The sequence below is a fragment of the Ruditapes philippinarum genome, unplaced genomic scaffold (assembly GCF_026571515.1).
Source record: "Ruditapes philippinarum isolate M1 unplaced genomic scaffold, ASM2657151v2 ctg812_1_1_1_1, whole genome shotgun sequence".
In the NCBI taxonomy this organism is placed as follows: Eukaryota; Metazoa; Mollusca; class Bivalvia; order Venerida; family Veneridae; genus Ruditapes; species Ruditapes philippinarum.
In genome coordinates this window covers 77,293-104,733 of record NW_026862783.1, presented here as the reverse complement: position 1 = coordinate 104,733, position 27,441 = coordinate 77,293, and the positions used below count along the sequence as shown (strand labels likewise).

The following is a 27,441-nucleotide window of genomic DNA, read 5'->3' as shown; positions in this document are numbered from 1 at the left end:
GAAAATGTTTTATTATTATTAAAGTATGATATTTTGAAGGATTTGCTGTGGTTAGTCATAAGATAAGGCTGATATTATCTTAATAAAAGCTGACCACTCTCTGTCCATTCAAAATATTACATATACACCAAGTCACCTGGAAAAGAAGTAATATTTCATTTGCTTAAAACATTTTTTTCTTTGTAATGGTTTTCAAAACTCCACTTCTGCAAAAATTTCAGTGACAATTTCTTATCGCATGTAAATGTTTACATTATTAAAATTACCTGGACATATAGAAGTACAAGATTCTCTCTGGACAGATTCCCCAGGACAATCATCTCCGCTACCTTTGGGTGTCGGATTACTGCATGATCTCTGACGCCTCATGATGCCACGCCCACATGACGCCGAGCATGACGTCCATTGTGACCATGTGGACCATCCACCATTTACTGTAATATATACAAGTTAACATTGAGTTTGTTGTTTAAATATATATTTTTACATATATTTGTGACTTATTTATTTATAGAAGTGTTATTGATTGACTTTGTAATATTCTACAGTTTTCTAAAATAGCCATAATGATGTACATAAAATGCAGTATCTCACAAAACAACGCCTTTACTGACTATATATAAACATATGGGCTGGCCTTATAAATAAGATATTGTACATTCTTCATGCTTTCTCTCCTTGCACTTAAAAGTTTACCTTAATTCTACAAATTTTTAATTACTGCACCAATCCATTTCATCTCTTTAACAACAAAAAATAACATACATCAAAAGCAATTAAAAAATATCTGACAGCATAATCATATCTACATACATGCAATGTTGGCGACATGAAAGCATTTAGCTAAAACCTGAATAGACTGAGGGCTAATTTTCCCATGTTAACTTTAGACTGTAAGACTAGACACCAGCATGTTAATGGTTATAATCACTATTTCAATAAATTGTAGAAAGTTTATGGATTAAGCAATTTTCATTCATGATTCAGAGGGTAAATCAATGTCTTTAAGGTGTAAAATGACAAACAGTTTTACAATAAAATCTCTAGAAAATAATGGCCGCGTTATTTGCTTTGCCGGCAAATACATTGTAATTTACATGCTAGTCTCTCAATAAGGAGATTTTAGTGTATCAAGATAATATAGCAGTATATAATACCTACATAAATAATCTGATAATAAGATGGAGTAATCTAATAGTGTATGACAATAAACATTGATCTTGAATATATTTGCCAGAATTATTACCATATTGTCTTATACCTCATTATTTATTCATATAAACTAGCAAAAACTTAACTATAACTACTAAAGTAAATTATTCTCCCCTGACTCCAATGAAGAAATAGTGCCTTTCTTTTCTGTAATGAATTTCTTTTTACGATCTAATGCTATTCTTGAAAACCAATATTCATATGGTGAAAGAGATGCAATTTGTTTTATCAAAAAATAAAGCAGCTTTTTACATGGAAATATATTTTATTAGAGTAATATCTTAATAACTTCAGGCGGTGTATGTAATTAATACAATTCTTTTAATTTATGATTTTGATGAAAATAAGCTAAAGCTTTGATAAATTGAAAAGTTAACAATTACAGGGAGGACATTAAAAGTGATCTTAAAGATTGAACTAAAGTTTGTGGCTTTCAGAAATTATTGCTGCTATCACTCCCAGGTAGGAAACTAAATGCTGCACTTCTGTTAATGTTAAGAGGTATTTTTGCTAATCTTAATTAACACTTAGTATAATAACGTGCCTAAGGCTAGAACTATTACATTTCATTTGCTATGTAATCAGCTGTTGGGTTTTGTAACATACAGAGTGTTTTCTTAAAGACCAAAGAGTACGCACCATATGGTATATTATGTGAAAAATTTATGATAAAGAAGTTATAAACAGAAATAATGAGGAATTCATGAACACCGCCAAAAAGAGAATCCTCCTCCCTAATCCGGCTGTATTAAACATTAGCAATAAAAATAAATCATTTGGAAACAATTAGTGTGTTTTTTTAAATTTCATAATTGCTTTCTGGTAATTACTTTTTAATTTCAATTTCCTCCACAATTCATGTTAAATTTTGATGGAAAATGGTATATTTAGCCCTTTATATAATGTTAAAATTTCCCAGTATTTTCTTAATTTTATTACATTATGACACACAGTCATATTCAATGAATAAATGCAGACAAAAATCAAATGGTCTACTTCAATTATTGAAATTTGGTAAAAAAACAAAAGGTATTAGATTTTTTTTTGTACATTGGAGGCCATCATACCCTATATATTTACAGAATAATTACATACAATTATCCAGTAGAAACATTTCGGGCATAGGTTACTTATGTAACATGCGTTTTCCCATATATTCAAGTTAAGGCTTAATGCTGGCTGACAGAAAACATTTGTTAGTATATACATTATATGCCACGGCTGTGGTACATCTTGACATAAACTATTCATTACATCCCTGCATATCAAATCATCACTGCTCCTTTTCACACACATGTAAGATACCTCAAGTTTGTACTTGGTATCAGGCAAAAAAGAAAGATACTATACAGCTCGAATATGTTTGTACAGGATTGTCTTCTACCTTCTCTGTGAGTTTTAAATATTTTGTCAATTAAATATCAATTACTTAATCATGCATATATAAAAGGACATTGGAATTAGAGTATTTACCAAAGACAACAAGGGGTACTGTTCTGCTATGGACAAATTTAACCATGTTCCGAGCACCACATGTGTAGTTGCCAGCATCACTCAGTCGGGCTTGGTTGATGATCAAGTTACCCTCACTGGCAATAATGAAGTTGAAGTCACTCTGTACATCAATCTCTTGTCCATTCTTTAACCAATACACCTGCAAATATTACCATAATAACTTAGCACAATTTCTTCAAATATCGTCATAATTTTGAAAATGGTTTTCACCTTATAAAACAAAATTAAAATTGTTTTATGCATACAATGTCCAGAAATAAAGGTCTGGAAAATACTTTGTACTCATCTTATGATAACAACAATTTCATTTTTTTGGTACAATTTTTATTGTCAACAAGCAAATTCTCAACTTATTAAGCAAATGGTGTAAACATATCAAGGGCAATAACTCTTAAAATCAACATTGCAATCTCCTAACATTATCAGACATCAAAGAGCCAGCATAAGCTGCAAATACATTATTTCACAGCAAGTTTCAGTTTTCCCAGCTTTTCCCAGATGAAAAATTAGCATGTAACAGACACTGCCATATAACATTTTTTTATACATTATGTAATTCATCATAATTTACAATTCATTCCGATTGACTGTTATGATAAATTACATTATGAAAAGGCAACCTGCCAATATAACTCTCAATAGTCCTGCAGTAAAAGCTCATTTTACGCTCAAATCCCCACTAAATCATCCTACCATCATTAGTTATACTATTTAATTGGTAAAATGATGAAGCCTATCTTCACAGATTATGACATTTTTTTTCAGTGATGTAAGCTTGCAGCTGTAGCTCAGTCTATTGTTCCGTGAAATTTGACAAATCGTCTCGTATGCACATACGAACAACTGCCTGCATCTGATATCAAAATACTTATTTAATATGGCATGTCATACTCAAATTCATTGTATCGGAGGGAGTGAAAAATGTGAATGTTAGCCATAGGAACGAAACGAGACACCATTTAAGTTCCTTTTCTTTCATAGATATGATTATTTAATTTTCTAGATTTCCTTTAAGATTATTTGGCGTAGACATTAAAATCAGCACAAATGCATTTTTTAATCGGTAACCTTTGCAAGGCTGATCACATTTCACATCACTAAATTTTTCATCAAAGTTTTCTTTATTTTATAATATATGAACAACAATTAAACTTTAAGAGAAGGCAAAAATAAATGAGAAAAAAATGAGGCCAGTTAAGATTGTAGGTTCATTCATAAAAGTAAATGTAATCAACCAAAAGAACCTTGAAAAGGCAAAAGATAATGATGGAAGCCTAATCATTTCAACTAATCATCACCGAAATTTGAAAAATGATCCGTACATCGAGATTCAGTCTACAATTTCTCCTGCATGGTCTTTGTAAGAAACTAAGATTGTAATCTTGAAAAGATAATCTTCCCTTATTAAAGAAATTAAAACTTTGTCAAAATAAGTGAAACGAAGGATAATCTGTAAATTGCAAACTATTTCTATCAATGCTATAATGATCATAGACATAAAGTAGTTCCGCTTGCATACAATTTTGACTTTTTTTACCAATATTAATACCCACTTAGTTCTGCGTTATAAACCAATATGTTAAGTTTAACATACAATTATGAATTCTTCCATCCATTCAGATCTTAGCTGATAACTGATTCAATTTCAAGCTTTGCGATTTACTAAAATTTATCGCCTTTCAGCGACTTTCAATATTTTCTTTTTGAACCATACCATATTCATGTTTGATTTCTTTTGCCATAATGGAAAACATTATAAATGGTTAAGGTTATCTCCGAACATCTATCTAAACATAAAATTATCCTTTTTTTCTGCACTCAATGCAAGGAGAATGACAGATGGACTGGCAAGACTAATTATATTTTAATTGATGGTTCCATACAAATTACTAGCCATACATTTCACACTGACAAACAGAGCAACGAAACTAATTTTAGAAATTTTGTAAAAATAAACGCATGCAGGCAATTTCAATTTGACAATAAAGGGAGGTCTATCAGATAGAGAAATTTTGCTAGCTGCAAAATATCCCAATTTTTAATGGTTCAAATATCTTGAAAAGATTCTCGGCATAATTTTTTTTTATCATCCAAAGCTTTTCAAATAATCTTACATATCACTACCCTTGCCAAACTTAAATCTTTTTGTTTCATTAAGATGATGAAGACAAGCAGTGAAATGTCTTTCAAGAAACTTTTAATGTCAAAGTAAAATCCATCTTTAATCCTTACTCTTTATATTACATGTAGCCAGCTTCTAAAGTTAGTAATACTCTGATATTAAACAAAGAGATTTCGTGACGAAACCTATTCCCCTATTTGAAACCTATTCCCCTATTTCGCTCACTTATAGAATTTCCAAATTGTAAAAACATTTTTTCTACCCCCCTGGTATGTGTTTAAATTCCAGCGCTGGGTTTATGTCTTTAAACAATCTGGAAAAAAGCTAAAAAAGCTGTCTTATAAGATTTTTCCTCTTTGATGGTCAGAGAACAAGGGGCATTATAGAAAATTTAGGAGCTTGAAATAATAAACAAACAGGTCAATGACATATTTAATTGCAAAAAAAGCCTAGACATTTTTTGTTGTTGTACGGGGCTGGTATGAAACGCATGTATATAGTAAACACATTTTTTAAAAATTTCCTAAAACCTTGGTAAGCTTTGCAGATTCTTGTTTATGAGTTTCCTTGCCTGCAGACATACGTTCCTGTCACGGTTTGTTACAAAGTTGGAGCTACCCAGGCTTTGTTTTAGCGAAACATCAAAGCGAAACAAGGTACAACCAATGAATCAAGATTTGAAATTCAGATTGTCATAATTACTTTAACATGGATCATAAAATATATATATTCCCATCAAATCACACAGCTTAAACTAGTTTGTCGCTAGGCCAAAAAATGTTGAAATGTTGTTTTGAATGATCATTTTTGGATGAAATGAGCTGTGAATGGTGTAATGTATGAAGGAAAACTAGCAGGAAAGTGTAATATATAGAGACAGACCTTATCAATCAGCCAGGTGGGCTTGTGTGGTTAAATTACTTTTTTTGTGTGAGTAACTTTTTTGTCATTTTCACCAACTTCTCATTCTAATGTTTTTGTTCTAAATACATGAACTGAAGTCGTTACTGGCTTTACAAAGCATAACAAAATAAATAGATGGAAAAATGAACATGCATTTTAGCGACAGATATATATACAGCGTCATGTAAACAGACTGTTTATAATTACATTAAGGATGTCACATGTTCTTTCTGAACTTGTTCTTCATTAAAGTTTTTCAAGACATGATATCCATGCATTTGAACCATTCACATACTTATTACCCTAAACATACTTATGAAAGGTCTGAATCTTTTACAAAATCCTCTAAAACACACACATATTTATATATTTTTAATATCTTTCCTTGAACTCATCATTGTACTAATATTACCTCTGGTAATGGTTTTCCATCTGGTGGTAGGCATCTTAGTAAAGTTTGACCCTTCAATTCTACACGGGCTCCATGTGGTGGATCAGCAAATGTTTTCCGCAAGTCTGAAATATTTAAACAGTAAATTCAAATGGTGATTCTTGCAGCCTTATTTTGACAAAATGTAAAATTGTAATACAAATTATTGAGTTAAAGTTATTCTAATCAAGTGCTTGCCGCTTGAGTAAATTTATCCTATCCCAATTCAAAGCACAAATCAGTTTGAAATACAAAATAAGAGGTTAAAATGTTTAAACTACTAGGAAAACTTTCAAAAATCTCAAATCTCAATGTAATGGTCAACTGAAGGAGTTACAAGATTCTTTAATACAGTAGTATGCTGGTAGTGGTTCTTGTTTTTATTTTTACAAACAATCATGTGACAGGAAACAGACCTTGCAAAACAGTAAATGCAGTAAATGAAATAATATGTTTAGTGACATGAATGACAAAAGCCAGTGGTGAGTTTAATCATGGGAGAAAATATAGATGTCAATAAATTACCAACTAATTATCCATCAAGGACTGACAGATATATGTCCTGACTAAAGACTTGTCGGCTACCAAAACTACTTGGGCAGGCCCCAAACATCTCATATATACAGACATTCTGACATTTTGATGAAAAGGTTACAAAACAAAAACTGACAAATTACATAGATTTATTCAATTTAATAATATTTTATATGTGTATGTCCTGAAATAGCATTTTATATAGCTATTTTTTCAGGCATTTCTGACAGACTTTCGAAATATTTCTTTACTGCTGTTGTATAATGTCTTTCACTGGAAAGTAGTAGATGAAAGTTCAATATCTAAACTTCATCTCTTGTCTAAGCATTGAATCCTATAGAAGTGGTTCTGCCTATAGATTGTAGATTTTTTTTTTGTTAAAATTTATCAACATCTGTTAATCTCCATTTTCTTTCTCTAAACGCCTGTGTGTGGTCTCAACAAACACTGTTTGACTACTATCAATTTTTAATGCATGGATCGATAAGCAAAAATTATTTCTGATTGAAAACTTTTATTGTGCTATTTTATTTAATAACTTGATTTAATTCAATGATTTTTATCGAGAGAAAAGAAGAAGAAAGAAAAGATGATTCATTTCAAAACTGTCAAAGGATTTGAATTTTACAAATTCTTAATTGTCTGGAGTGTATATATGTGAATAGAAAAAATATACAAGGATAATATGTTTTCATGCAAGAAACCATCTATTGCACGAAAGTTAAATTTTCATGCAACTTTAATGAAAAGTTGATGAAATAACAATGATTTTGTATGTTCTCATCCATTAAATTGTATAGCAATAAACCTTAGTTACTGTTATTTTATGGTTCTCTTTTCTATTTACAATCAATACTTTTGTTATTCAATTTACAAGAGAATCGTCCAATTGTTACATGTCTCAATCAATTTCCCCGACAGTAGGATGCAAAAAACCTCTCAAGTGAAGTCACAAAACCTGCTTGCAAGAGACATCTATTTAATTTGAAATTGTTCTTGGAGAAAAAGATGGCTTGATAGATTCTAATCAATAATAGTGAAACAAAGCAATTAAGTATCAATTAAAAGAAATACTGGTACCAATTTTTTCCATGAGCCAAATTGAAATGTGTTCAAATTTTGGGAAAAACAAAAAACAAATGACTATTTTTTTTTTCTGGTATCAATACTAAAACTATCTGCTTTTTAGTGGGTTAAGACCTACAAGGTCAGACTACATCATTAATTCACTTAGGTCAGATTCCACTAATCAATCAGGTAAGGTCAAAGATAACTAATCCATCAAAGGATATGATACAATACTCAGCAGTATAAATGTTCTGGCCATATTTTGACATAATCTATATCATTCTGTCAGAAATACAAGTTGCATACAGATGTACAGAAGTTGCGGAACATCTCTGCTGAAAGCCAGATCTGTTGCCATCAGTTTGCCAAGATATATATTCAAATTAGCTGTCATCTATTTGATAAGGTTACCTTACCAAGTTCATTGGTTAACAGATACAGTTTTCAAGCAAAGAACATATCTTATCAGATGCAGCTCATACAAGCTATCTGGGGGGATTATTAATGCTGCAGAAAAGAAAACAGAGCATATTTGTTTTCTATCTTACTGATATAAAAAAAAATTGCAAATTGACTTTCATCTCTAGATATGCAAGATATGAATTCTTAATCCTTATAAGTACATTTTCGATTAAGAACAAGTAAATAAACAACATTTAATTGATACTTACATGCAACTTCAACATGTCCACGTTTTTTGCTCTTCTTAGTGATGGCACCAGAATTTTCCGTTTCTTGATCAGATGCGTAGCATTCACACCAATACCCCTCAGATCCGAAATAATCCTCAACATCATCTTTGGTCACTGTTATACTTGTCTGTACTATGTCTTTTAGTGTCAGAGGGTCAGTTGACATGAATGTTGTTTGTTGGTGCTCTTTAATCCAAACAGTGGCACATTGAAATGATATTACTTTAGCTCCTGAAGCTATACATGTTATAGTTGCTGGTTTATTTTTAGTGACATAATAATTTTCATCTGGTTCCTGTAGAAATTCTGGTCCACCAAGAAGCCCTGCTCTTCCATCAAAGCCAAAATCACCTGAAATTACACACAAAAAAACATTCCATTAAAACAATGAACAGTAATAAACTGTAAAATTAAGGAAAACTTAAAGAGAATATAACAAGTCTCAAAATGGTCATGAAAAAGTAAGGGAGACAAATCTAATGACCTTACAGTAAAACTCTTTCTCTGCACAATAAAACTATTTCTAAGCTCATAAATCGTGGAGGAAATCTGATTATTTACCAGCACTTCTCACAAGATAAAATTGCAAACTACCAATTTGCACATTCCTTTTTCTGTAGCATCTTGTGGCTGTGATGCCAACTCCTACATCCCTTTGTTTAATCCAATTTAAGGGAACCATGGGAAAAAAGGAACTCTTTAATTTTTAATTACATGTAATTGCAGTAATCTATCAATTGTAAAAGTACCCCCAGATTTCATCAAAATTTCATGACTTTAGTGCAGGGATTTGAAAAGATGGAAATTGGACAATTCAGTCAATTAATGACATAGAATGTTTTCGTAACTACAGATATTTGTTCATCTTATTTGCCTCAAAGACAATGTGTGTAATGAACATTATCTTTAAGTTTTCTATAAAAATATCAATAAAAAAGTCTAATACAGTTGACATAAAAAAAAATAAAATTTTCAATGCTCCCTTTGCACAAATAATGATAATTAACTAACGGAATAAACCAATAGGCAATGTAATTTTTGGCAAGTAAAAACATTAATGGCAGTGACATAATAAAAAGCTGATTTTAGCATTGATCAGGGTAATCTGTAGATGAGAATCCAAGAGGTAAGATTTACTTTTTTTTCACATAGGTAATAGTTTTTACATTGCCTGGGAACATTTTAATGGAGTATGAAAACATATGCCCTGTAAATGGCAAACACAAAGTACACCCAATGAAACTTAATTATCCAATCAATACATATGTATATCTGGTTTGAAACAAAAATATACTTTCTACAATTTTTCCAAGTGACTGTGATGGAATGTAAGACTTTTATTGTTGTGATAGAGGGATCATAAAGCGAAATTAAAATGGTGGGAGGAAATTAAATTGCGAGAGAGTGAAGTGACTGAAGCTCATCAATAAATTGATGATCAATTCCAATAAACCTGATCTAGAACCCTCAGCTGGAAACTTCCTTTTTTACTCCATTAGTCATGATATTCCATTGGGCTTTGTGCTTTCTGCTGCAATTGTTCACAGTTTTTTCTACATTATTATGTTGAGTCAGCCAACTGCATAGTGCAAATGCAACTTTATTATAAAGGACATGCAACTTAAAATTATCAAAACATCATAAATTTCAAACATCAAGGCAAAATGTGAGGGCCAAATTTTCAAATTAATCTTAAAAGAGTGCCATGGTTGTTATTTTATTAGTTACCAGAGGATAATTATTATACTGGCCCCTTTGAAGAAAATAATAGTTTAAACAATTCTTATTTAAAACAAATAGTTTAATGATACCGAACTTGTTAAAGGCATTGAAAATTTCAATTGTAATGTACACTGCAAACTTCGGGACATCAAATCCCAACGGAAACTGACTTTCTATTAAACTGCACATCAAAATGTAGATTTATTTCTCAATTTTAACGCCACTAGGCGAGATAGGAAAATTGGTTTTGCTGATAAGAGAAAATTATGGCACGATTTGGTTACAACAATTGGTGTTTAGCTAGAGCTACCGGTGACAAAAACAGGCAATTACAGCCATGTTCCAGCTTCGGTTTGAAACCAGATACTTACTCGTTTTATAGACAATATATCATTAACATTGTTTATTTGATTGTAATGTCGTAAATTATTCCTTGAAAATAAATAGAAAAAGAAATAAGCAGAATGCGCAATCATTCACTTAAAGTAAAACTTTTATTTTAAACAATTTTGAAAAGCGAAAAAAAGATTTTCATTTTATATTTTTTTTTACCTTTATGTCTTTTACATATTCCCTATTCCAAATTTCTTTTTATAATACGTACATTTTTAACTTACGCAAATTTACTACTAAATCTGAAGGAAAGCACCAAGTGCACACACCAATACCCATATTTTTTTTTTTTGATATCTTAATTACTGGCAGATCTATGAATTAATATGATTAACTATAGGTTTGAATAAAATATTATTTACTTGAAATTGAATTCAAAAATTTATATTAATTTTCTGATATTTTATACCTTCTTTTTCTTCTGTGATTTCTGTAGATACACCCTGTGTTACTCCAAAAATTGCACAAAACACAAAAAAAGTTAATGTTAACAGCTGAATTCTGTATATTTCCTTCATTGTTCTCATTGTTTGTTCTTTCTTTACGCATACTTTCCTTTGTGCACACATTGCATAAATTTATCCCAAGCAACTCGTCTCCCGAGACCGTACTCCCGTTTTACATATTTTTTCTATCTTCCCCGTTTATCTTTTATATCACAAAAACTCAGCATTTGTCATTCCTGTTCCCATAAACAATCTACCAATCCACCATTAACAATGAGAAAATCAAAACAATGTACCTATACAAAATATCTCTAAATTGTTAACCTTAATGAAAACAAAGGTACTATTTTTTGAACAGCTCAAATGAACATTTTATCATTGACATCAATCCATCACTGCCCAATGTTAAACTCAGTATAACAACAACATTAAGAAAATATCGTTTCAATATAGCCAAGATTTTCTGCTAAAACTGGAGGATTTTGTCTATGTTATCTAAATCTGAACATTTTGATCAAATAATCCTGTCAACCATATCTAACTGGACATCTATCCGGAGTAGAGATTTGATGCAAGATACTGATTCTGTAATCCACTTAACTCCAACTTTAATCTCCTAAAATAAATCCTCTAACATTATTATTATATACCATACAATAGTCATTTCAACTATTAGTCCAACGTCGTTATATTTATCCTTTAGTTTACATTTCAATCCTTTGTACAATACGACCGAACACAATTCAAAAACATTTGAATAATTGGTTTGTAAATTAGTTAATTAAATACTTCTCAATAAATAGAATACTCAGAAAAGCTGTATTTAAACAGCTAGAAATATCCAAACAATATATTTGACTGAATTAATCCACTGCGCGAACTGATAGCTAACTGAGAACTATCCAATACTGAGAGAGAAACTGTAGGGCAGTCCTCTACGATACCCTTCTACACACTTCTACCACACAACTCTTTACTGTGAACTGACTGTCTAACTTTCAATGCTTCACTGAACTAACTGACTGTACACTACGCGATTGTAAAACTGTAAACCTTCTGTTTAGAGAAGTAAAGATTTGCCCTTGGTCATATTTCACTGAATAGTTTAATTGATACTTATGTAAATTCCTCTAAAATTGGTTTAAATATTTTTTTTTCTCAAATTTAAAACAAGGATAATAGCCACTTAGAAATATCAATAAATTATGTCCTGTTTTTAAGGGTTGTTTTTAGACAAAATTTTCATTAAACAGTTAAAAAAATACTTGTAAAGTCCTTGCTCAAATATCACAATTGGAAATAAGATCCACTTAAAGGAAACTGAAGCTTTTTTATTTTGCCATTAAAAAAATCCACATAAAGCAAAGTAACATCAGAGCTTGTCCATCCATACAGCTAGAATTGTAAAGGTGAACTAAAATGATTTGGTGGTTTGTTTAGTTATGATATGTAAATAATATACACAAGAGCCAACATTGCCCAGCAGGGGAGGGCAACCTTAGGCATCTACCATGTTTAACATATTAAATGATCATAATAACAACATACATGTATTTTATTTATGGTCAACATTAAGAAGAAGTGTATTTGAAAATCAAAATTCTAGGTTAAGGAACTTAAATTGTACTATATGTATTTCAATATTTTTCTTATTTTTAATAGATGTACTGTATATACATCATTTCACCAACATTTCAAGATACTGTGATTACTGTGTGATTGGGGAATGCAGGATGTTGAAAAATTCAGATGTATCATACTGTCAGGGAAGGGGAAAGGCTTCCAGTCACTGCCTTCATTGGCTTAAAAGATTTTTGTTCACTCATCAAGGGCTTTTGGTCATGTTGTAATTTTCACTTAGGGATCACTTTGCCATCAACCAACTGAGGGGCTTTGGTGGAGGTGCATTTTTTGCAAGAAATGGTGGGGGTGGAGTATTGTAGTAAAGAAAGCGTATGGTAGTTTTATCAGGAGGGAAGTTCTTCAGAGACCACATCCTGGGCTGATAACCACTAGCTGCAATAATTTATAGAAACAACAATAATGATATAGTTTTTGCAGTAGATGTACACATAGCAAGCTTTGATGCTCACTCTGGGGAATTCATTAGCACTGTGATGTAAATATCAGCACCAATTAATGATCAATCATCTCTAATTCTAGCCTGTCAATCATTTTTCATTAGTATATTCACAGTTATATCAGAACATTCGTTAATGAACGATGTAAATAAAGGTCTATTGTTATGCAATTCTAGGATGATATTTTAAATCAACTTCATTGAGCTTTAACATTGAATTTTTAAAAAAGCACAACCAACAAACAAACAAACAAACAAACAAACAAAATAAATAAATAAATAAATAAATAAATAAATAAATAAATAAATAAATAAATAAATAAATAAATAAATAAATAAAAATAAATAAATAAATAAATAAATAAATAAATAAATAAATAAATATGATAATTTTATTCAATTATAACAAGTCTTTGTTAGATGGAGGCATACTTTCACCAAATTATCAAAGTTATAATAAGAAATATAAAGGAAGTAACATATGTAGTTGACACTTGCAGTAATTCTTATACAGATGCCAGACAGAGATTTTCCTGTAATTTTCACCTATTATAACACCAGAAATTGTAGACTTGTAATAATTTTTGGGGTTGTTCACACCTTAATCTAGCCCATGTCAATATTTCAATACCTTCCTATCAATAAAACTTACATGTACAGATTTAGAAATTGATTATTTCATTTTATACACCATAATTTTGTGTAACACATTTAAAGTATGACAAATGGATTATTGACAATTTCCTGCAGTATTATAGACCTGACAGAAACAGTCCTGAAAAAATGGATATGAAACTGACAAAATTATGTACTGTGTTAAACACAAAAGTATATTGCTCAAGATAAAGTGACAAAAACAGCTGCCAACTTCCTGAGATCTATAACTTGCAAAATATCTTAAGAAATAGTCATAACAAATATCAATAAAGTGTCAACATCTTTCAAAACACTAAAAACAATCAAAACATGAGCTTTAGAATCAAACAATCTCCCTTTATCATGATAAAATATTTCTAAAGTTTAAATTTTTAACAGATTCTTATCATGATATTTATAATAATAAGTAAGAATAATAACAAATCATTGACTTTAACTGCACACTGATGTGTCATAATTTTATCAGAAGTTGATAACTGTCAACACCCCTATTCAAAATGACCTTTCTCCTTGACATTGATAAGGCAGATAATTAATTTTCAAAGCTGTAAATCTAATTTTTGTTTCACTTCAACTCAGGACTGATGTCTACAAGATGGTTGTTGATTTTATTCTGTGGCAGGCAATGGAGACTAAAAGATGTAATGTTTAAGCAAGATAAGTTGCCAATTATTGTATCTTACTGACAGGAGAGGTCTTGAGGGGGCTGTTCCTTGTCATTGATCACCCCTACCCTCGGGCACAATCCTGTCCTTTTTATGTCATTATTACATTAATTACCTTTGATGACCATTCCGCAAAAAGGGGTAATAAAATCTCTCTGTTCAAATTCAAGCGGCCTTTTTTTCATTGTACTGGACAACCAGGACTTTTTTATGCCATTTTTATTGTCCATTATTTCTCTGTTGATAAAATGTTTTAGCCAACAGCAGATTTACCCGCTTTTAGATGTACAATAAAATAGCACCTGTTGAATAGTCAAACAACAAAGACTTTACAGTTTCATCAATAAGCATTAAAATAATTTTATGACTTTTCTATTTTCTCTAATCAATAATACAACTCTTTAATTCAAACAAATTATCAATTTAAAAGCTGTCTTTTCAGAAAATTCAAACATTTCCATGGGGACTTCCATGCTAGAATACACAAAGCTTGCTCATACAACATGATTTGCTGGAAGAGAAATATTCAAATGCCATGTAATTTAGGAACATTACTTTTTTGTGTATCAAACACAAATATTTCAGCTAAAACTCTTTCAATACACAAAATTACTACTTTCAAAGTAATTCTTATTCTGCCTCCTTCATGTTGAGTCATGGAATTATCTTATATATCACCTTTTTTCTTGCTGAATTTGTAGGTTCTGTTCTTATATGACACATTGATACATAAAGGCAGCAGTTACCTTCGCATAGGTAAAATCAAAAGCAACAATTCCATTAACTGTTTTAATTGCCAAAGAAATAGGATGGCATTTTGTAAATTTGTTTTATAATATTACATTATTTCCTCAGGTTTCGTTGCCAGGTGCAAATTACAGACAGATTAAGACTAAAGTATAATATTATAATGAACAAATCACATAGAAATTTAAATTATAATGTAACACTCTTATTAGAATTTAAATACTTCACGTTTGATCATTTTATAGGGCTCAAACTTTTTTTTAGTTCGATTGTGTAAAATGGAAGCTACGAGTTTAAAACACACTCTCCCATCTATTCCTGGAACTAACAGTGTTCAGCAGTAAGTATACAGCTTCTTGTTCAAGGAAACAATAGCTTGCCCCGGATGAGTTTTAAACCCATGCAGATAAGTGACCCTTTAGACTGGTTGACAAGATACCCAGCTGGCCATGCCACAAGAATTGTTATCTTTACAACAAAAAGGCCAAAAACATGTAAAAATTCTGTCATAATATACAAGCATGTTCATTTGTATTATTAAAATTGTTACAAAAATAATAATTCTAATGTTAAAATTTCAAGTTTATCTGCAGATTCTAGACAGATTGAACAGATGTTACAATAGTACAAATTAGTTTTCGAACATTGAGACATGTTTTGTTTCCTTTTAGCATCAGATAAACAAAACAACAAAAATCAATATGAGAAAAGATAAGCAGAATAAAGCTCCGACTCTTTGTTGCCCATACAAGATAATAATATAGCCACTCATTGTAAACCTTGATAAAATTATATCTGGGATTTATTACTATAATATATATATTTCCAACAATTATATAATATATATTACTCCAATAAAGTTCTGTAAAGATTGTCTAGTTAACCACAAATTACATCAAATAGACTTTCAAAAAGACTGTTTAATTAGTCCTTACCTTCGTCCTTACCATCTATTTACCTTCAGAAATAATTACAAAAAAATCACATTATGTAAGTGAAATGTATTTGTAAATAGCTTTTTAATTTTGAAAAAAAGTACATTTTCAAGATTAAAGTAGACATTTTGTGGGTACATTATTTTTCTCATATGTTAACGTTCTGACGTGTAGTTTGGATTCACTTCAGGTGTTCGACAAACAATACTCATATATTTTCCCATAACTAGGATTATATCGAAAAGTCACGTCTATAATCTTAATCGCTACATGAAATAGGCATCTTTATCAAGTTGATGGTATAAAAACCATGAGTTATGTATTCATTATTCCATCAATTTCAACAAAAAGCTAGGTATTGTATGTAATAAATCTGATAAACAGGAATCTGCAATGTAATCAATCTATTACGATAATAAATTTCCACAAAACTTTTCATTTTCTTCCTTGGCGAATTTTGCCCTCACAAACACTTCTTCACAAAAAATACACATTATATGGTACAGGCCGACAACTTACACTTTTTTCCTTCATTGCGGAAGTTTTCTTGATCCATGATATCTTTTTATCAGGTTTCAGGGTAATGTTTTAGAATAGATGCATAGGTTATTGCCAAAATACACATCAAACCATGTCAGAAGTAGCTTAACTATGCAGTTCAAAGTATTGAATACTCAATCTTGTGATATTCACCTTTATACAAGTAGTGTCTGATGATCTTAAGAAAATATTTACATTTCAATATTTTAAAAAATTTGACATTGATAAGCAGGATATGATGAAAGAACATTTGGAGCCTGACCTTTGAAATAAGATACTTCAAAAGTTCTCTGGGGGTCTCTTTCTTATAATTCACTGTGCAGCAGAAGGGTCATAACAATAAATCTGTGATCCTCTTATAAGAAAAGAAGCCACTGGGTGCATGTTTTGTGCATATAATACAGACTGCTATTTGTCATCAGAGAACTAAAGAGCTATCTAGTGTCTATTTTACTGCTTACCCCACCCATAAATTATCAAAGTGGTGAAACCATCACCATTAATCAACTGCCCCCCACCAAAACTCCCCATTAAAACTGACCACTGGGAATACTTTTGGTAGGCTCCCATAATAATACAATCTGACCATCTAAAACCATAAGTCATCTAAATGGAATCCAGATAAGAAATACCACCGTCTTTGATTTCACACTGACAATCATTAAAGTTGAGCTTTACCACTTTACTACCATATGCATTTTTGAAGAGAACATAAACTTTAATCAGTTTTAAAGAGTCATTTTTCTTTGCCAACTTGTCAAACTACCCCTCTCATTATCGCTATCAGTTCTATTTATCAACACTGTGTATTAATATCTTATACCTGCTAGGAGATATTTTTCTAAACTGTAACATATCAAAGTAAAACAGTAATTGGTAACAAAATCAAAGCCTATTTCCTAATGAGAAACAATATGCGGCCCTATATGATTGTTTGCTTACGAATTACCCATAATTCCCTGATTTGTATCAATCTTGATTGTTCAAATTGTACACAGAGGCGATACATGGCCCTCTCCTTTGAACAGCATGAAAGTTTACTTCAGATCAATGATCAAATTTACAAACTCATACAAAGATAGTCTGATAAGCCCTCTGGCTGTATGTTCTAGTACAGTACAGTGGTCAGTCCCGTAATGAGAAACTTGATTCTGACATAGATATCAGAGGTGGTACTTGATTGATTTTGATAGTTCCCCAATGTTAGAATCATTCCAATGATTTATTTTGATAGTTTATCAATGTTTTACAAACAAGATAGTCTTGAACATTTATGAATTGTCATTCTGAATATTCCTCATATCTCTAGAAGCCTGAAATAAATATTGAGAATTATTTGAATGAATTTTGAATAATTTTTCACTGAACTTGAGAAAGTTCAATAAGTCATTTCACAGAATTGCCAAGTTACAGATAAAAACTTCTTCTTATATTGAATTATTGTTAGTGTAAAATATTGAAACAATATGCAAGATAATAACTGCCACTCCTTTCGATTGCTAATGACTTGTATTCAATAAAATTACTTTGTTTCTATATATTCTGAAAGGTCATATAATTTACTGTCCAGTTTATCTGTACTAGAGAAACCACAGAAAGGTAACATAAACTCATTTGACAGAATGATTCATTACGCATTTCATACAAGATTTCAAGGTTTCCTGCAACAACAGTTCCCCAAGTACTAATTAGCCCACCATCGACTGATAAGCCAAGTCAGCTTTTGCATAACCTTGCAAGATAAGACATTGCTTCCATTCTTCCCTGTCTTTGATGTTGGCTTATCAGATGGTACTACATTGACAACACATTTTCTGTAATGCACCCACCTGGGCAGGAACAAAAAACCAAACACATTGTTGTCTCTGCCAGGTCTCTTTTATCATTGTGTTGTTTTTATGCTCCCCGAAAATATTTCGGGGGAGCATATAGTCGCCGCCTTGTCCGTCCGTCCGTCCGGCCGTCCGTCCGTCCGTCCGTCCGTCCGTCCCCTTTTCTTGTCCGGGACATAACTTTGAAACAACAAGAGGTATCAACATGAAACTTTGTAGGTAGATAGATCTCATTGAGTAGGTGTGCAGTGCACAAGGGGCATAACTCTGCCTTGCCTAATTTTTGAATTATTCCCCTTTGTTTATTTTTACACTTTGAACTTTGTCCGGGACATAACTCTAAAAGCATAAGAGGTATCATCATAAAACTTTGTAGGTAGATAGATCTCATTAAGTAGGTGTACAGTGCAGAAGAACCGTCTCTCTGCTTGCCTAATTTTGAATTATCCCCCTTTGTTTATTTTACACTTTGAACTTTGTCCGGGACATAACTCTAAAAGTATAAGAGGTATCAACATGAAACTTTGTAGGTAGATAGATCTCATTGAGTAGGTGTGCAGTGCTCAAGAACCGTAACTCTGCCTTGCCTAATTTTTGAATTATCCCCCTTTGTTTATTTTACACTTTGAAATTTGTCCGGGACATAACTCTAAAAGTATAAGAGGTATCAACATGAAACTTTGTAGGTAGATAGATCTCATTGAGTAGAAGTGCAGTGCACAAGAACCGTAACTCTGCCTTGCCTAATTTTTGAATTATCCCCCTTTGTTTATTTTACACTTTGAACTTTGTCCAGGACATAACTCTAAAAGTATAAGAGGTATCAACATGAAACTTTGTAGGTAGATAGATCTCATTGAGTAGGTGTGCAGTGCACAAGAACTGTAACTCTGCCTTGCCTAATTTTTGAATTATTCCCCTTTGTTTATTTTACACTTTGAAATTTGTCCGGGACATAACTACAAAACTATAAGAGGTATCAACATGAAACTTTGTAGGTAGATAGATCTCATTCAGTAGGTATGCAGTGCACAAGAACCGTAACTCTGCTTGCCTAATTTTTTAATTATCCCCCTTTGTTTATTTTACACTTTGAACTTTGTCCAGGACATAACTCTAAAAGTATAAGAGGTATCAACATGAAACTTTGTAGGTATATAGATCTCATTGAGTAGGTGTGCAGTGAACAAGAACCTTAACTCTGCCTTGCCTAATTTTTGAATTATCCCCCTTTGTTTATTTTTTACACTTTGAACTTTGTCCGGGACATATTTCTTAATGTATAAGAGATATCAACATGAAACTTTGTAGGTAGATAGATCTCATTGAGTAAGTTTGCAGTGCACAAGAACTGTAACACTGTCTTGCCTTCTTTTGTAGTTATTGCCCTTTGTTCATTTTGACACTTTGAACTTTGTCTGGGACATTATTCTAAAATTATAAGAGATATCAACATGAAACTTTGTAGATAGATAGGTCTCATTGGGTGGAAGTGCAGTGCTTAAGAATCATTACTCTGCCTTGCCTTATTTTGAAGTAATTGCCCTTTGTTTATTTTTACTTTTTGACTTTTGTCCTGGACATTACTTTAAAACTATTAGAGATATCAACATGAAACTTTGTAGGTAGCTAGATATAATTGGATAGAACTGCAACGCTTCAAGAACCTAAACAAAGCCTGGTGTAATTTTGGAGTTATTGCCCTTTGTTCATTTTTATTATACTTTCCTGTGTCCAGAACCTTCTCGGGGAGCATCACCCGGTTCAACCGGTTCTTGTTTGTTGTTTGTTAATTCAGACATTGTAGATGTGTTGAAGAATGACAGAAATGTAGACATGCAAACTGGTAATCATTCTCCTATCATTAATTAATGTACCTAAATTATAGGCCACCTCAATTTCTTAACACATACAATTGGCCGTTACTAAGCAACATTGATTTTTTTAAAAATTCTACATCAAATAGTCACCCTTAAAATATCATCTACCAAAAATGAAATCATATTTAATTGCTAAATATCCTTAAATTAAGAATTTACAATCGTAAATGATTACATGTAGTTATTAACAGGAAATTAAATTTCTAACATTTTGACACATGGCATGGAAAAATACAAACATAATGTTTCTTAAAAAAAACAACTAAATTCATTGAGTTATTTGTGAGGGTGATTAATAATGATGCTATTAGACCTTTGACAGCACTAAAATATTTCAATTTGATAAAAAGACAGAAAGTTATTGAATTTTGAGCATCACGTCATTGTGCACAAGTATTCAAAGAGACTGCTCTAAATTTCTGCAAATTATTCTCTTACTCAACCCACCATGTCACTGGAAATGAAATTTTGTTGAAATGTAGATAAGTTGTGTTTTTTTTTCTTGTGTTTTGTGAAATTGATCATCAGATGTATAATTAAGGAGCACCTCTTTTTGCATGTTGGAAGTTTACATGAATGTCAGACATGTAAACATGGAATTCATCACAAAGAGCAAAAAAATCCTGAGCCGAAGAAGTAACCAGGCATCTATGATCATCAATGATATCATCAAAGGTGAAGGTCATTGCATGTTCCTGGTTTATGTTGCCACCCTGAAAGACAAATCTTTTAAGCACTGTCTTTCAACATTTACCATACGATTAGGGTTAATCTGAACACAATCTTTTCAATAATTGCAAAATTTTCCACTTTATCTGATCCAGAAGCTCTCGTGTATCATATGTTGATCAAAACAATTTGTTAAGTTTACTGTCAGGAAATGCATAAACACACCGAGAACCTACGGTGATAAGTGTACGCCTTCCCACACAGTGGTATAACACTTATCATTAGATACAAAAATATTAACACCAATAAAATAGATACAGCATCTTTTATATGAAGTAATGTTTTCTGCATAAACAAAAATAAAACAGGGATAAAAGAGTAAGTGTCTTAATCACAAAACAGCAATATGTATAAGGATTTTTGAGTAGGTTTTCCTTGGCATGTTAAAAGCATGCTGTGTCATAAACCGACAAAGCCAGGGGAAGAAATGCAAAACATGTGACATTGAACAAATCTTATAATGTTTACTTTTGTTTAGCATGGGAAAGTATTGCTAAATTATGTAAATATTGTTACACATTGTTAAACAAAAAGAGGACTGAACAAATTGGGCTTTTTTCTTGAACATTTCAATAGAAAAAGCAGTAAATCATTCATTAAAACTCCAATTCTTATTACTGGACTGTAATGATAGGCTGCTGCTGTTGTTAAGCAGAAACATCCATTTACTGTAATGATGATTCGGCCATTTCATTTTCTCTCAACATTTAAATGCAATCAACTTCCTCATCTAGAATGTTATACCTGTGTGATGAGGAGATCTGATAACCAGTCCAGTTAACCTTAAACTGTTTAACCTGCAAACCAGTCCACAGGTGCCATAATGTTTACTAATCCATTAGAAAAGCATTTATGTGACTAAACATTCAGCTTTTTGCATTAAATTCAGATTTAAGTGTAACATGACTTAACTTCTGACATAAATTTCAAAGCAATCATTGAGATCAAAGGAAGCGAGACAAATTTAAACTGCTATAATATTGTTGGTATATTTTCAAGAAGTCAGACATTTTGAGTATACTCACCTTTGGGCTTCTCTTTTTATTGAAAGTTTTATTACTGGTATAATCCAACAGAAGATGCCAGTAGTTTTGATTATCTCATTAAGATTATAAAGAATGCATGTTTTTTTAGTTAATATATCATTAACCAACAAACCATTACTATTTGCTAACAGCGATCTGCATATTGCTCACAAAGCTTCAATACTGCCTCAAAATGCAAAATGTATGCATGCAAAATTTAAGCATATACATATAAAGGTAAAGTGTTTGGTGAGACTAAATATATGTGCAGACTGGCCCAAACTCTTTACTCATGGCTTTGATGCCAGTATTCCTAGGTTTAACAAAGTATCAGCATGCAGAGTGAATGGAAAAGTGGGTTTGTCATGTTGAATTACTGGGCGTGAACATAAATATTGAGATGATGTGTGGAACCATTAGGCTGTTGGCCAGCTGTTTACCTGGACTAAATTATTCCTGATGGTCTGTAATTAGTAGAACTAACATGTTGCATTAGTGTTTGTATGTCCAGATGCCCTCAATCACTATTAGGTAACTGATACATAGGCTATCTGCTCTACAAGGTATATAAAATGTATATGAGATTTTTTCCTGGGTCTTCAATCAAAGGCCTTCTACTTAACATTATAAAGATAGACAATTTTATGAACCTATTTTGAGCAACATAAAATATCAAAATTATGTTCTGCTTTCACTATACTATTCTGTTAAGGAGATCATACAATGCATCAGGTGAAATAAAAATTGTTAACATAAATATTGAGAGACATTGTAATTCATTGCTCAATACACAAATCACACATTACCCGAAGTTACACCGATCAAAAGCAAATATGGATGTTCTGACTGCTTTTATTTCTTACAACAATGGTAATCTTGTAAATATAACATACACATTGACTCGATTATTCAACTAATCTATTTACATACCTGTAATTTACACACACCGGCATAAAAAGGTAAAGAGTTAGAGAAGAGATTGTTAGTTTGCCACTTTAATACCCTTGAGGGGTACAATAAGACCGCCATTATTTGAACAGTATTGTAAAAGTCAAACCAACCATTGTCCTGTTTGATTAACGTAAAATCATGAATGAGCGGAAAAACTTCAAATACATTACTGAATGCTCAACAAATTATAATGTTTATACTAACATAGCATAATTATAATAACAACATATTGTTCTTTGAAACTCCATGTTTACTGAACAGATATATATGCAGTTGATTCTTATCATTCACACAAGTTTGTATATGTATAAATCAAACCTATAGTGTGTGCTAAAACTCACGATTGCCATGCTTTATGTGGATTGCCTGTCGACAAAATCCATAAAGTAAAGTATACATGCTCAAAATGTTACTTTGGTTTTCCTACCATGCATAATTATATAAACAGATGGATATTTTTTCTCCCTAAACTTCATGACGAGCTTGTACCAAGATCTTATCAGATGAAAGTTACACATGTTCTGCACCCTGTGATAAGAAAAAATCCTCCAACAAGATTTTTTTTCACTTGTAACAAACAGCCAATATCATCTAAGAATTTCTCAGTTTCACCATTCTAATGAATTCTTAAGGAGAACAATTCAAGCTGTTGATAAACCTAGCATGTAATGTCATTATTTCTTTTCCAAAGATACATTTTCAGTGAAATCATTTTCAACAAAATGGTACTTCAACAAAAATTTCAAATTCTAGGTAGATATTATCTGCACATTCCAAAGTGTGTTAGAAAATGAGATTTCTCCTTTCTTCAGTAAATTGAAATGCGCTTAAATACTTTCTCTTCACAAAAAGCTATGGAAACAGCTTTTTATATTCCCTCATGATTGTCTTCTGTAAAGGATGAGTCTTTAATGAAGGAATCTAATACCTATCAAAAAGACAGTCCTGTGTGTTACATAATATTTCAATAACATCTGGTAAGCATTAAGCTTTTTCTAACTAGATATACAGCTGTCAATTCTGTAGAGATATGTAATTTTTTGTCAACTGTATCCAGAGTACTAAGTGACATCATTGTTTGTAAAGTTTCTACTCCTGCGAACAATGTTGTAACCATCAAGTTGTGTATGCTTATCAGTTTCCACTTCATCAGCTTCTGTATTGTCTGTTTGTAGTTCTTACAGTGTAATCAAGGAGATGAAGGCTAGATGATGTGATAGCTGGAGCAGATTCTCCACATACTGTGTGATAATATATGATATCATCCCCACCCCAGTGTGATAACATCAACTAACTGTGTGATAACATCACTTATTACATCATATTCTCCTGTATTATACCAAATTTCCTCAACAATAATATAATCAACCATGAATAATGACCTATCTTTTTAAACACTATATTAAAAGCAACTCCTTCATTAAGGGCACTTTGATCTATTTGTTAGGGTAAAATGTGAGGAGATTTTGCAGGATTATGATAAAGATGGACTGTTAATTTAAGACAGGCTCTTTTGAAGATTGTATAACTATAGTAGGTTAATACACTGTAATGAGAAAAACAGAAGGGGTTTCTAATATAAATCTGGATGATCCCTTTTAAACATTCCCTTAATATCTCCATCAGCTTAATGGCCTTTGCTCTTAAATATAAACTGAGCTTTAAACAGTACACCTCTCCTTATAATATAATCTTGAGAAAGTTAATTAACTAATTTTCCTCTTACAAAAAGTTAATTATAAATCTATGAATTTTCTATACAGACTATTGCTTCTTTTGAGTTATACTTAACATACAGGTACACAAACACACACAAACAAAAACTGGCCTAAATAGTTTCGCATTTTGTTTGTATTATAATGAACAGTGATAATCACAATATCAACATGTACACACTATGTTTGGCCCATGTAGCAACATGTTTCTATGAGACCAGGTAAGAGCCCTTCCTTATCAGTCAGTAAATGTATATCAGTTTCTTCAATTGTTTTAACTAGCTGTTCTGTCCATGCCCATTTGTCATGGGAGCCATTTATTACACTTTCTCCTGATATGAAGTCAATAAAGGTGTAACTGGTACCTTTTATTACCGGCATAAAAACTAACAAGAGGGTCCCAGGAGGCCTGCTACAGATAACCGTTGCTGATAACTGTCCAATGGTCAATACACTTTATAGCAGGTCTGTAGCTCTGTTATTTGGTTTTCTACTTTCATTTGGAATAACTAATCTATTGTAACACCTGGCAAATACATCAAGCACTGCTGTAATAAACTTTTACTGATTCTGAAATCAGTTTCCAAATATTATTACCACTTCTTTCTTCCGTGTTTCATCAATAAAACAATTAAATTCAATGAATTTATTTCTGATAAATATTCAATCAGAAATTTGCAAAAGTCCTCATGAAATATTAAACAGGAAAACTTAATCTGGTTTGAAAGGTCATACAAATGCATTCTCATTGCTTCCACCATATAAAAAATTAATTACACTGACTCTTTTAAGTTTTATTGCAATATTACATGGGCTATATACTATTTTTATATAACAGCAAATATTTTTAATGTAAACAATCTTTTAAGTTATTGAGCAAGGCAATATTATATTGAAATAAATGATAATCAGATATAGGTCCTCGGCATATTGAACATAAATCAAGAAATGCCTTAAGGGGACAGGTTATAAAGTTCATTTCAATCACACAAAAATTTGATTTACTTTCAAACTATTTTTTACCTGTAATATTTTAATTAAAGGTGTATCTCAAAACCAACCTATAAATGATACAGGAGCAAAAAGAAAATGTTATCTTTTCAGAAAAAGGACATTAAAATAAACAGGCAAACCATATATAAGATATATAAGTGCATGCTGACATTTAGTTAACACCGAAAAGATAGATCATCAAGCATATCATGTTAGTAATGGTGAACAATCTGTCAAACACAGCAACTACTGTGGACAATGAAGTATAAGTGCAGGAGATGGAGAAGAACCTAAATGACGACCAGTTGACAAAAACATTATCAAGCACAGACCCCTGTAGATTACTTGAGTACCATTGACATACCAGGTGAAATGAATATTATCAAAATGTAAATATAAACTTGTAAATCATCATACATTATACACTGTATATACAAACATATACCCAAATACCACAGCTTGACTTCTTACTATCAAAGAAACAAAATTTCAAAGCGATGTCAAATCTACTTTACATAATAATTACTGAAATGTTATAACACAACTTCAAATGGAACACATCAATCTCTATCAGCATTTTACACAATATGAAATCAATTTGAACTTTAGGAAAAGAAGATAGAAAAATACAATAACAAATGCCTCTCTAACGAATTTAAAAGCCAAAGTCTATGATCTCTTCAATTTAGGGAAAAAAAATATCCTCCTTATTAATTTGTTGTAGTTACAACACTTAAAAGCCAATTTTACTAATATACAACAAGGTTTTACTCCTGAATGATTTTAAACAGAACCTCAACATGTGACAAGGATTATGGTATGGTAAACCAAATTGGCAGGCTAGAAAGTCATGATAAAGACATTCATGATCTTTTGCAATGATTAAAACAGAATTCCTGAAACAGGTGTATCATTTTGAGTCAATTCAAGCAAGGGTAACCTATTTTTCATACATCCTCTTCTGTATCTGTCCAATTAAAGTTGCTTTGCTCAGGCTTTAGTTAGGAGTTGTGGGCAATAAAACAACATTTACTTGCTCATTTAGTGAAATTATCTTTGAGATGTGTATATAAACAGAAATAGTATACTGGTTTTCAGATAATGAGTTCTAGTTGTGGCTCCATGGGACAGTTTGGCCTATCTTAAAAGAATTTATAAACAAATCTACAACCATCCTACAGTATCTATTACTTCATCTTTAACAACACTTGAGGGCACATTGTCTTTCCTAAACTGAGTTTCCATTACACTGTTGGTTTTCTCCAGGTCAATCTGTTCTAAAACAAGAAGTGTTAGCTTTGACAGATAGCAAATATATTGAAGATAATGTCAGACACTTGTAAAAACATTCTGGATTAAAATCTTGATGAAAACTCCTGCTAAAATTACAGGTGGAAATGAAATTGTTATGGCTGATTTTCAGAAATACTTGCTAAAAATAATGTTAAATTCTGATCAGAATGCTTCCGTAGCCATGAATCAAAGAAATTTAGTAATGGGTTCATTGTCTTTCTTTATGACAAGGCACTGAATAAGGTGCCGAACCAAAGAAAGTAGTAATACGGGTTTATTACAAAGGCACTGAATAAGGTGCCATGAACCAAAGAAAGTAGTAATGGGTTTATTGTCTTTCTTTATGACAAGGCATTGAATAA

General features: G+C 31.6%; 1 protein-coding gene across 6 annotated transcripts in view; it reads right to left on the bottom strand.

Annotated features, from left to right (window-relative positions):
- Positions 1 to 27,441, bottom strand: part of LOC132720191 (netrin receptor UNC5C-like) — a 120,466-nt gene that overhangs the window by 23,479 nt on the left and 69,546 nt on the right. For 3 of the 6 annotated variants that reach the window (XM_060704233.1, XM_060704234.1, XM_060704238.1), the window contains exons 1-5: positions 11,001 to 12,016; positions 8,456 to 8,827; positions 6,165 to 6,268; positions 2,686 to 2,866; positions 267 to 434 (exon numbers count right to left, since the gene is read on the bottom strand). In XM_060704233.1, coding sequence (XP_060560216.1) covers positions 267 to 434; positions 2,686 to 2,866; positions 6,165 to 6,268; positions 8,456 to 8,827; positions 11,001 to 11,160 — 985 coding nt within the window. In that variant the 5' untranslated portion in view covers positions 11,161 to 12,016. Of the gene's footprint in view, positions 1 to 266; positions 435 to 2,685; positions 2,867 to 6,164; positions 6,269 to 8,455; positions 8,828 to 11,000; positions 12,018 to 27,441 lie in introns of those variants that run through there. The other 3 variants (XM_060704236.1, XM_060704237.1, XM_060704235.1) reach the window with 2 other exon arrangements.